The sequence below is a fragment of the Triticum dicoccoides genome, chromosome 1B, assembly GCF_002162155.2.
Source record: "Triticum dicoccoides isolate Atlit2015 ecotype Zavitan chromosome 1B, WEW_v2.0, whole genome shotgun sequence".
In the NCBI taxonomy this organism is placed as follows: domain Eukaryota; kingdom Viridiplantae; phylum Streptophyta; class Magnoliopsida; order Poales; family Poaceae; genus Triticum; species Triticum dicoccoides.
The window spans coordinates 687208053-687219403 of record NC_041381.1 but is presented as its reverse complement, the minus strand read 5'-3'; the positions used below and the strand labels follow the sequence as shown (position 1 = coordinate 687219403).

At 52.3% G+C, this 11351-nt stretch overlaps 1 protein-coding gene across 1 annotated transcript; it reads left to right on the top strand.

Moving 5' to 3' along the window:
- The first annotated feature begins 9040 nt into the window (after positions 1-9040).
- LOC119349690 lies at positions 9041-10552 on the top strand. The gene has a single exon (XM_037617775.1). It carries the CDS (start codon positions 9168-9170, stop codon positions 10104-10106), a length of 939 nt encoding a protein of 312 aa, XP_037473672.1. The 5' UTR covers positions 9041-9167; the 3' UTR covers positions 10107-10552.
- The last annotated feature ends 799 nt before the right edge of the window (positions 10553-11351 follow it).

Sequence of the window (11351 nt, the reverse complement as noted above, 5' to 3'; positions counted from 1 at the left end):
TAAAGGGCCAGACGAGTGGTATAGTCTTCAAAGCCGACGCGGGTTTTTGTGACATATTGGAGTAAAATTGACATCCCTCGCACTTGTCGACTATCTCCTTCGCCATTTGATTCGCTCTTGGCCAATAAAATCCGGCTTGGTATGCTTTGGCCACGATGGTCCGAGAGGACGCATGATGGCCACAGGTCCCCGAGTGGATCTCATCAAGGATTATTCGACCTTCCTCCGGCGTTATGCATTTCTGACCAACTCCAGTCGCGCTTTCTCTGTACAACTGTCCTCTTATCACGGTAAAGGCTTTAGATCGGCGGACGATCTGTCGGGAGTTATTTCCTCAAGATATACGCGATATATGGTACGGTCCAATCTGGAGTGATCACTAGAACTTCCATGATCAGGTCGACCACTACTGGGACTTCAACTTCAGTCGAATCCGTAACACTCTTAGGTTGCGGAGCTTCATCGGTAAAAGGATCTTCTACGACTGACGGAGTGTGGATATGCTCCAAGAACACATCACAGAGGATGGCTTCTCTCTTGGATCCTATCTTCGCCAGATCGTCAGCTGCTTGATTTTTCAGTCGGGGTATGTGGTGGAGCTCTAACCCTTCGAACTTCTTTTCGAGCTTCCTCACTGCATTGCAGTATCCAGTCATGGCTGGGATTCTAACGTCCCACTCCTTCATCACTTGATTGACCACCAAATCTGAATCGCCATAGACCATAAGGCGACGGACGCCGAGTGAAATAGCCATGCGCAATCCATACAAGAGTGCTTCATATTCTGCTTTATTGTTGGAGGAATCAAAGTGGATCTGGAGCACATATCTGAGCTTGTCTCCTCGGGGGGAAACCAAAACAACCCCAGCACCAGAACCATTTAACATCTTAGAGCCATCAAAGAACATGGTCCAATGCTCCGAGTGAACTTGAGTCGGCTGTTGTTTCTCAATCCACTCAGCAAGGAAATCTGCTATAGCCTGGGACTTAATGGCTTTCTTTGCCTCGAATTTGATATCAAGGGGAAGGAGTTCAATCGCCCATTTAGCCACTCGACCAGTTGCATCTCTGTTGTACAGAATCTCTGACAATGGTGCATCGTTGACGACTGTAATGTCATGATCAGAGAAATAATGAGCAACCTTCTTCATGGTCATGTAGATCCCATATATGAGCTTCTGATAATGAGGATATCTTTGCTTCGATGGGGTCAAAACTTCAGAGAGATAATACACTGGGCGCTGAACTTTGAAGGCTTTCCCTTCTTCTTCCCGCTCGACCGTAAGTACTGACTGACGACTTGTCCTGTGGCTGCAATATAAAGCAACAGAGGCTCTTTGCTGATTGGAGCAGCAAGCACCGGCTGGGTGGAGAGCAGATTTTTTAACTCGGCAAACGCTGCATCAGCCTCTGGAGTCCACTCGAACTTGTCTGCCTTCTTCATCAGTCGGTAAAGGGACAACGCCTTTTCACCGAGGCGAGAGATGAATCGACTTAACGCGGCCAAGCATCCAGTAAGCTTCTGGACGTCGTGCACACGCACAGGGCGTTTCATTCGGAGTATGGTGCCAACTTTTTCTGGGTTAGCATCGATTCCTCGTTCGGAAACGAGAAAACCGAGTAACTTTCCGCCAGGTACTCCGAATGTGCACTTTGATAGATTGAGCTTGATATCATACCTCCTGAGATTGGCAAATGTTTCGGCTAAGTCAGTCAACAGGTCAGAACCCTTTCGTGACTTGACCACGATATCATCCATGTACGCTTCCACATTCCGACTGATTTGAGTGAGCAAGCACTTTTGAATCATTCTCATGAACGTGGCTCCGGCATTCTTGAGGCCGAATGGCATGGTGATATAGCAGAAGCACCCGAATGGAGTGATGAAAGCTGTTTTGATCTCGTCGGGCCCATACAGACGGATCTGATGATACCCGGAATAAGCGTCTAGAAAAGACAATCTCTCGCACCCTGCGGTCGAGTCGACAATTTGGTCGATGCGAGGGAGAGGAAAATGATCTTTCGGGCAGGCCCGATTGATATGTTTGAAATCAATGCACATACGAAGTGAGTTGTCCTTCTTGGGAACCATGACGACATTGGCGAGCCACTCGGAGTGGTATATCTCTCGGATGAACTCTGCTGCAAGGAGTCGAGCCACCTCCTCGCCAATGGCTTTTTTCTTCTGAACGGCGGACCGTCGGAGATGTTCTTTAACGGGTTTCGCTTTTGAGTCGACTCTAAGGCGATGCTCAGCCAGTCCCCTGGGAACACCCGGCATGTCAGCTGGCTTCCATGCAAAGATGTCCCAGTTCTCACGGAGGAACTGGATGAGCGCTTCTTCCTATTTAGAGTCGAGTGTTGTGGAAATATTGGTTGGAGCTGCATTGGGGTCAGTCGGGTGGATATGAACTGGCTTCGTCTCCCCGGACGACTGAAATGCTGACTCTGTGGCGGGCTTCTTGGCCCGCAGCAAATCACTCGGATCTGCATTCTTCTTGTATTCCTCCAGCTCTACCACTGTTATCTGGTCATCCGCAATCTTTGAGCCTTTCTGAAAACACTCTTCTGATTTCTTCCGGCTGCCAGTGATGGTGATCATGCCTTTGGGGCCGGGCATCTTTAACTTGAGGTACACATAACATGGTCGAGCCATGAAGCGGGCATAGGCTGGTCTTCCCAAAATAGCGTGGTAGGCGCTTCGGAAATCCACGACTTCAAATGTCAGCTTCTTTTTGCGGAAATGCTTTGAGTCGCCGAACACTACATCCAGAGCTATTGGGCCGAGTGACTCAGCCTTCTTTCCCGGGATGACTCCGTGAAAACTCATGTTGCCGGAACTGAGCCTGGACATCGGAATGCCCATTCCCTTGAGCGTCTCTGCATACAGTATGTTCAATCCACTGTCGCCATCCATCAATACCTTCGTCAGTCGAGTGCCTTCGACGACTGGGTCGACCACCAGCGCTTGCCTCCCAGGGGTGGCAATGTGAGTAGGGTGGTCAGACTGGTCGAAAGTAATGGGAGTTTGCGACCATCTCAGATAGTTTGGTGTCGCCGGGGCGACCATATTGACCTCACGGTTGATCACTTTCAGTCGACTTTTGCTCTCTACATCAGCAAAAATCATCAGAGTGGAGTTGACATGAGGGTACTCCCCATCACTGTCCTCCTTGTCCTCAGCCTTGTCCGACTCCTTCTCTTTGTCCTTCGGTTGTTTCCCTTGAAACTGCTGGATTAAGAGCCGACACTGGCGAGTGGTATGCTTTGGGTAGATGAAGTTACCCTCTTCGTCTTTCTTCGTGTGGATATGACACGGAAGATCCATCACATCATTACCTTCCTTATCTTTTACCTTCTTGGGGTTCCAAGATCCTTTGGGCTTCCCTTTGAATTTGCCCTGAGTCACGGCCAGAGCCTCTCCAGGAGCAGCTGGCTCGGCCTTCCTCTTTTGCTTCCGACTGGAGTTTCCTTTATCCGACTGACTCGGCTTGTACTTGCCACTCCGGAGTCGGTCCTCTTCTTCGCCATTGGCATACTTGGTGGCTATTTCCATCATCCGACTCAGGGTCATATCTCCAGTTCGACCAAACTTCAGACTTAACTCTCTGTTCTTGACACCATCCTTGAAGGCGTAGACCGCTTGATGATCCGACACATTCTCCATAGTATGATGCAAAGTGATCCATCTCTGGATGTGATCTCTCAGTGTTTCACTCGACTTTTGTACGCAAACTTGCAGCTCTGTCAATCCGGCCGGTCGCTTGCAAGTTCCCTCGAACGTCCGGACGAACACTCGGGAAAGATCTTCCTAGGTGTAAATGCTGCTAGGAGCTAACTGATTCAACCACGCCCTGGCCGAACCCTCTAGCATAAGTGGCAAATGCTTCATGGCCACCTCATCATTACCGCCCCCAATCTGAACAGCCACTCGGTAGTCTTCAAGCCAAGTTTCAGGCTTAGACTCTCCGGTGAACTTACTCACTCCAGTCGCCAACCTGAAGTTGGGGGGTATCACTGTGGCTCTGATGGCTCTGCTAAAACATTCTGGACCTGAAACATGGACTCGGCTGCTTGTGGGCACATCTCTGTCATGGCCACCTCTATGAGCTCTGTTCCGGTCGACCAAACCTTGCACGATGATGGACCTCGCATCAAAGCCTGGCTCTCTGGGGTCAACTGGAGCTCTCCGCCCAACGCTGAGCTGTCGTCTGTCATCTTGCTACCGATGGGCGTTAGACCCACTTCTCGGGGGAGGAGTGGGCACTCGATGCCTGTCATCACGATCAAATCGATCATCATAGGGGTCTCGCCGGCCTTCACGTCCTGCGCACCTCGGAGGCGACCTTGGACTATGAGCCGACTGAACAGTATTTGCAGCGACGGATCGACTGTGAATCCTGTTGCGCGACTGCGACACAACTGAATTCTGATCTCCTGCCGCCCGGAGCAAATCTCTGATCTGCATCAAGCCTCTTCCAACCTCCGACTGAGAGGGCTGAATTGACTCCACTATACGGGCTGCAGCTGCCAAATTCTGAATCGGGGTTCGATATACCTGAGTCGGTTGTGGAAAGAGCTGACATCGGCGGGAGTCGGGTACTCGCTGACGCGCACGCTCGTCGAGTGCTCGCTGGAGGTTCTCCAGTCGAGTGCGTTCAGCCAAATTGGCCAAACGCGCCTCTTCCAGGGCACGAGCCTCAGGGGTTTCTCCTGCAATGGGAGTATGCAGGGCATCCATGTTCCGGCGGCGAAGTTCTTCCCTCTGCTGGGAAGTGAGTGGCTCGGGCTGATACTCTTCGTGGGCCTGAGCGGGACGCCCCTGTCATCCATCCCGTCGTTGCGGGGGAAACCAAGAGGTAACGAGGCTCATCGACCATCAGGACCTCCGCCGCTGGATCACTGCTGTCGCACTCGGATGCAGTCTCTACGGAGCCAGTCGAACAGGCCGTAGAGAGTTTCGTCAGGCTCAATTACCGCGACTTGGGTGGTGGCCGATTGGCAAGCCACTGCGTGTCTCACCCATCGCTGGAGCCTCGACCGACAGGAGCACTTGTGCTGGCGGGAGACAGGGAGGGAGGACGGCGCAAGAGTCGACCGGTATGGGGTAGACGGCTGCCGCAGCAGGACACCGCGAACACACGCCCGAAAGTGCGTCACCCCGCGGACGGGGAGCGCATCGATGTCGAGTGGTGCCTCCTGGAGCCAAGCGGAGTCGTCGGCGATGAAAGCGAGCGCACCGAGACGGATCTCGCAACCCTCGATCAGAGCTCCGCCGGAAGCCATGATGAAGGCAATCGGACAAATTGCAACTTCTCCAAAAATTCGCTAAGACACCTGCCCCATGGTGGGCGCCAACTGTCGTGGTTCTAAGTCTGACAGTAGAATGGGGGGTAGGTATGGAGAGGCAAGATCCTAGCTATGGAGTAGTTGTACACACGAGTGTTTAACGAGTTCAGGCCCTTCTCAGAGGAAGTAATAGCCCTACGTCTCGGAGCCCGGAGGCGGTCGACTGGTTTATGTGTATATGAGTTACAGGGGTGCGAACCCTTCTACTAGTGGAGAGGGGTGGCTTATATAGAGGACGCCAGGACCCCAGCCAACCCACGTAGCAGAGGGTTAAAGTACATTAAGGCCGAGCGTTACTGGTAACGCCCTACATAAAGTGTCATCATGACCATTAAGACTACTTAATTACAGACCGTTTGGATACAGAGTAGATCCTGAACTCCTGATGGTCGAGTGAGTCTTCATGGTCGAGTGTCTTCTAGCCGGTCGAGTGGAGTCACTCTTGGTCGAGTGGAGTCCCTCTTGGTCGATTGGAAGGTAGCTTCGTCTAAGGATGTCCTTGGGTATGGTATCCTAGATAGGTCCATGACCCTACCCTAGGTACATAACATCATCATCGGCCAGGTTCACAAATTCTCGAAGGAAAACAAATTCTCTGGACCATCCAGGTGGCGGTAAACAATGTCGCGTGTAGTCAAAATCACTCGATAGGAGATCAAAGACATGTGCATGCAAGTCACATTTACCCACTTTGGAAATCACCACTCTAGTCAGGACGGAGACCTTCGCCTTCTGGTCGGTTTTGTTTCACTTTTGAGGAAGAACGTTTATACAGACGCGGTGAAACTACGAGGCATAGACTCCGACCATGCGTACCTAATCCAACCTTTGAGCAAATGGGAGAGAAGCAAGCCGTCTATGCGGCCGCCGGTTCCTTGTCCTCCGTTTAGGGTTATTAGAGCATGTCTAGTAGAGCCCTCAAACCCTTAAATCTAAAACTAGTTTAAAGGGTTGAGAATCAGCCATATTTGACACTTTTAAGGGTTGAAGAACAGGGGCAAAGACTAGAACCCTCAAATCCAACCCTTATTCCGTTATAAGGGTTGGATTTGAGGGTTCTAGTCTTTGCCCCAACCCCAACCCTTAAAACTGTCATTTGACATATCACAATTTTCATCATCTCAATAGCACCGAATAGTACTTTCAAACACATAATAGGACATAGAAAAGTAAACAAAGGTAGATCATGGGCCTTGGCGCCGCCCAGCCAACTGCCACTGGTGCTCTACTAGATCATCCCGGAGTTGACCATGAGTGTTTGCATCCTCAATCTGACGATGTGCTTCAAGAAAAGCTTGTACACGACAAGGGTTTCTTTCCGGTTGCACACGAGTACCAACATTGTCATACAAACAAGGCAGTTTTAACCCTCTCTCATCCTTGATGACCATGTTGTGTAGAATCACACAACATTTCATGATGTTCTCCAAGGTTTTTTTGTCGCAAAACGAGCTGGACCCCTTACTATGGCAAATCTTGCTTGCAAAACACCGAAAGCTCTCTCAATATCCTTGCGGGCCGCCTCTTGTGCCTTGGTGAAATGAGCCTCTTTTCTGGTTAAGGGCACCCCATTTTTCTCCTTGATGGACTTCACAAGAGTTTCCCAATCGGGGTAAATTCCATCGGTGAGATAGTATCCCATTGAATACTCATTGTCCATTATTTTGTAGTTGCAAGTTGGAGCATCCCGAGAAACTAATCTTTTGAACAAAGGAGATCTATTGAGCACATTGATATCATTGAGTGTTCCCGGCAAACCAAAAAAAGCATGCCAAATCCATGTGTCCTCCGATGCCACGGCCTCAAGCACAATCACGGCTTTTACCGCAATACATTCCTTGCCATGCCTTTGGACAATTTTTCCATTTCCAATGCATGCAATCAAGACTACCAAGCATCCCCGGCCATCCCCTTTTTTCATTCATCTCCTTCAATCTCTTTGTATCTTCCTCATTGGGTGCCCGAAGATACTCATCACCATAGAATCGGATGACCAATTTTGCAAACCTACGAACGGACGCCGTGGTTGTATCTTGTCCAATGTGAAGATACTCGTCCGTATAGTCCGCGGGTATGCCATGGGCGAGCACCCGCATTGCAGCCGATATCTTTTGGTACGCACTAAACCCCATGATACCGGCGGCGGATCTACGACGCTTGAAGTAATCTGAGGCGGCCTCACAATCGGTGACAATTTTCACAAACAAACTACGGCGCATTCGGTACCTTCTCCGGAAGAGGCGAGGTGGGTATGTCGGTACCTCCGCGAAGTAGTCTCGCCTCAAATGTTCGTGTCCGAGACAACGGTTCCGGTAGATGGTGACTCGCCCTATCTTTGACCCTCTCCTCTGATCCAACAACTTCACGCGGTCTTCAAACTCTTGCACGTTGGGGAGGAGGCCCATCATCTCGACGTCATCGTCTTGAAGCAGGTCCTCAATGTCTGAATCATCCGGCGGTGTGGAGATAGAGGGAGGAGGAGCAGGGGAGCTCACCTTGGACGGCCCGCAGTGGAGGAGGCCGGTGGTGTGGACGAGCTCGGGGCGGTGGAGGAGCTCGGGGCGACGGTGGAGGAGCTCGGGGCGGGACGGCGGCGGCGGCCCGAGATGCGGCCGGCGGCGGTTCGTGGGAGGCGCGGGAGGAGGTTGGGGACGCAAAACTTCCCTCCCGCGCGTGGCCGGATCGAAGTGAGGGTTGGGTAGATTTTGCCCCCCAATCCTCACTTCTACAGGTTGGGAGAGGGTTTGCAAGTCTGATTCTTAAATTTTTTTACGGATTTAAGGGTTAAGGGGTTCTTGTCTACGTGTTTTTTTTCGTCCAACCCGTAAAAAGACGGTTATTCTTGGTTTTTTGAGGGTTTAAGGACTCTACTAGACATGCTCTTATATTTTTTTTTTGAGCATCAGTATAGACACAAGCGCTCATATACACGCGCATACACTCACCCCCTATGAACGCACACACGCACACCCTATCCCTATGAGCACCTTCGAGAGACTGGGTCAGCATATCATCTTGAGATTTACGAAGCAACCGTAGGCACCTCGTCGTCGACGGGAACGTCTCCTTCCACTGAAAGCGCATCGCCGGAAATCCTGAAATAAATTCAGGAATAATGCGAGCACCAGGATTTAAACCCTGATGAGTTGGAAATACCACTGTACATCTAATCATCTCGACCACCGATTGATTCGCAGACATGCTCTTATACAATGATTGCACGATCTGCCGGGGAGATTGTTTGTACGTATTCCCATCCGGCCACGCGACAACCGTAAGCCACTTTGCCGCGCATAAAAATGCATTGACCGACTTTTTGATCGCCCCCACATGCTGATCCAGAATCCTTCATTTTCCTTCTAGAAATCCATCGTACACACCGCACATTACTTTACCAGTTTACTTCTCTGCATGCGTGCGTAATCGACAAGTAAAGAAAAGAATTCTTCTCCCTCAAACCGAACCTATCTGGAACCCGCCAACATTCACGGACAAGGAGAAGAATAATCCAATCCAAAGCAGAGCAGAACAGAGCAAAAGCAGACTGTACTCGCCCGAATTGGTCTCTGCTCCGTCGTGCCACACCCCTTCTCGAAGCCGTGAACGATCCATCGCCGTCCCGCCCATTCATTCCAAGCCGTCGGCCCCAGTTGAGTTCCCCCACCACCTTTATAAACGCCGCTCTCTACTCTTCCTCCCTCCATTATCCCCCACCACCACCCGCCTCCACTCTCCAAGAAACTTCCCTCCCGATTCTGTTGCTTCCCTCCACGCGCCTCGCCGGAGAGCGGCCGAGCTGCAACCAGGCAGCGGCGGCAATGGAGGAGAGAATTATCACCCCCCGGCGCCGAGAACCGCGAGACCAGAACCAGACCGCCGACGCGGCCCCGGCGGTTTCGTGTTCGTCGGGGGAGGACTCGACGTCGACGGACGGGGACTCGGAGCCCGGCTTCGAGTTCGAGTTCCCGTCGCTGCTCGGCAGGGGCCAGGGCTCCCCCGCGCCCGCCGACGACCTCTTCGCCGACGGCCGCATCCGCCCCGCCGCCTTCTACCCCGTCTTCGGCCGCCGCCCGTCAGCGCGAGCGAGTTCAGCGGGGGACGTCGACGGCCTCGGCCTCGTCCCGGCCGCGGCGCCGGAGCGGAGGACGAGGGGGCAGCTCGGGCGGCTCTTCCTCGAGGAGTCCCGCGCGTGGAACAGCTCCTCGTCGAGCAGTAGTACCGGGTCGACGGCGTCCACGTCGTCGTTGTCGTCCGCGGCCACCGCTGACGACGGGGACGGGTACGGCGACGGTGGCCTCGCGGGCGCCGCGCCGGAGAGCTACTGCGTGTGGGCGCCCGGCGGCGGCGGTAAGTCATCGGAGTCGCCGCGGCCGCCGCGGGGCGGGAAGAGCGGGTCCACGGGGTCGTCCGTGGCGCGGTGGCGCCGCATCAGCGACCTCGTGGTCGGCCGCAGCCAGAGCGACGGCAAGGAGAAGTTCCTCTTCCTCCCCGTCAACCCGCCGACGCCGCCGCCCAAGCAGCAGGAGCCCAAGCGCAAACCCAGGCCGAACCCGGCAACCGGCGGCACCAAGAAGAAGGGCAGCGAGATCGGCACGGTGGCCGCCGCCCACCGGATGGCCTACGGCGCCAAGGCCGGCGTGGGCGTCGCCGCCAACGGCGCCACGCCGCGGCGCACGTTCCTGCCGTACCGCGAGGAGCTGGTGGGGTTCTTCGCCAACGTGAACGGCATCAGCCGGAGCCACGCGCACCCCTACTGATCGACGACCGACCACGACGACGACTCCGGTCGGCCGCGCGCGCCACGGGGAGATCATTATTATAAAATCGGCGATTCAAATTCCATTCGTGTTTGAACTTTGAAGCTTGGATTTTTTAAGCTGGTGATCGATCAGCGGGTAGGTAGGTTAGTACTCCTGCTAGTATTGTGATTAATAGGTTAGCTAAAATTGGTGAGAAATTAAAGATTGATGTGTGGTGTGAAACGCGGTGCACATCGCCGACCGTCGCGCGTCCCCGGCGATCGGGCCGTCGAGGTGACGTGTGAACGGCAGCGTGTGGTGGCGAGTGAGGACACGCCTTTCTTTCTGCCTTATTCATTCATTCATTCTTCTTCTTCCTGCAACAGAGTTTGTACCCCGTCCGAAAATACTTGTCATTTGAATAAAAAAAGATGTATCTTGAAGAAAAATACGTCTAGATACAACCTCTTTTATCCATTTTGATGACAAATATTTCCGGACGGAGGAAAAGTACGTACGTAGAGTATTACAGTACATTTCCGGTTAGGGCATGTACAATGCATAGCCTCAAGGTGATGCCTCGCATGCCATGTAGGATCGGATATGACGTAAAGTAGGTTCGGATAGGGAAGCGGGATCCTTTCCAGGAGGCGGATGCTTGAAGAGAAAAAGTGTGGTCCCGTGACAAAAGCTGAAAATGTGAAGTGGAAAATAAAGATGCATGTGTACTAGAGTCTTTATTTTTTATTTTTTAATGAGGCCTACTAATGATAGCTTGCATTGGAAAGAAAAAATAACTGCCTTAAATTACTTTTTGTCATGGGGCATATGTATCCATATATGTCACCATTGTACATGCCCTTAGTGCTAGAACTAGTGGCCATTGACCCTAAAAGAAAAAAACACTAGTGGCCATTAACCCGTGAGAGCGATCTGTTGCTGCTCAGTTTGCATAAAGTACACCCTGACTGTACGCTTAATTGCTGCTAGTACGTGTGGTTGGAATGGACGACACTTGGCTTTCGTTGTGTAATCGACTCGACGGCGTCCTACAATACTGTGCGCGGAACGGGCGGCGGCGACGCACCACACACGTCCTCTTCGTTGGTTCACGGGGAAAAGACGACGGGGCACCACTTTACGGAAGCCAGGATGGATGGAATCCGGCTTGCCTGTTCCTTTCTCATGTTCCTATCCATGCTCCCACTTCATTCTACAATTGTCTTTTTTTTTTTCTCTTTCTAATCTAATCATCTTTTTTCC

Excerpts from the sequence above, each read along its gene's own strand:
- LOC119349690 (XM_037617775.1), top strand. The coding sequence starts at position 9,168 with ATGGAGGAGAGAATTATCACCCCCCGGCGCCGAGAACCGCGAGACCAG.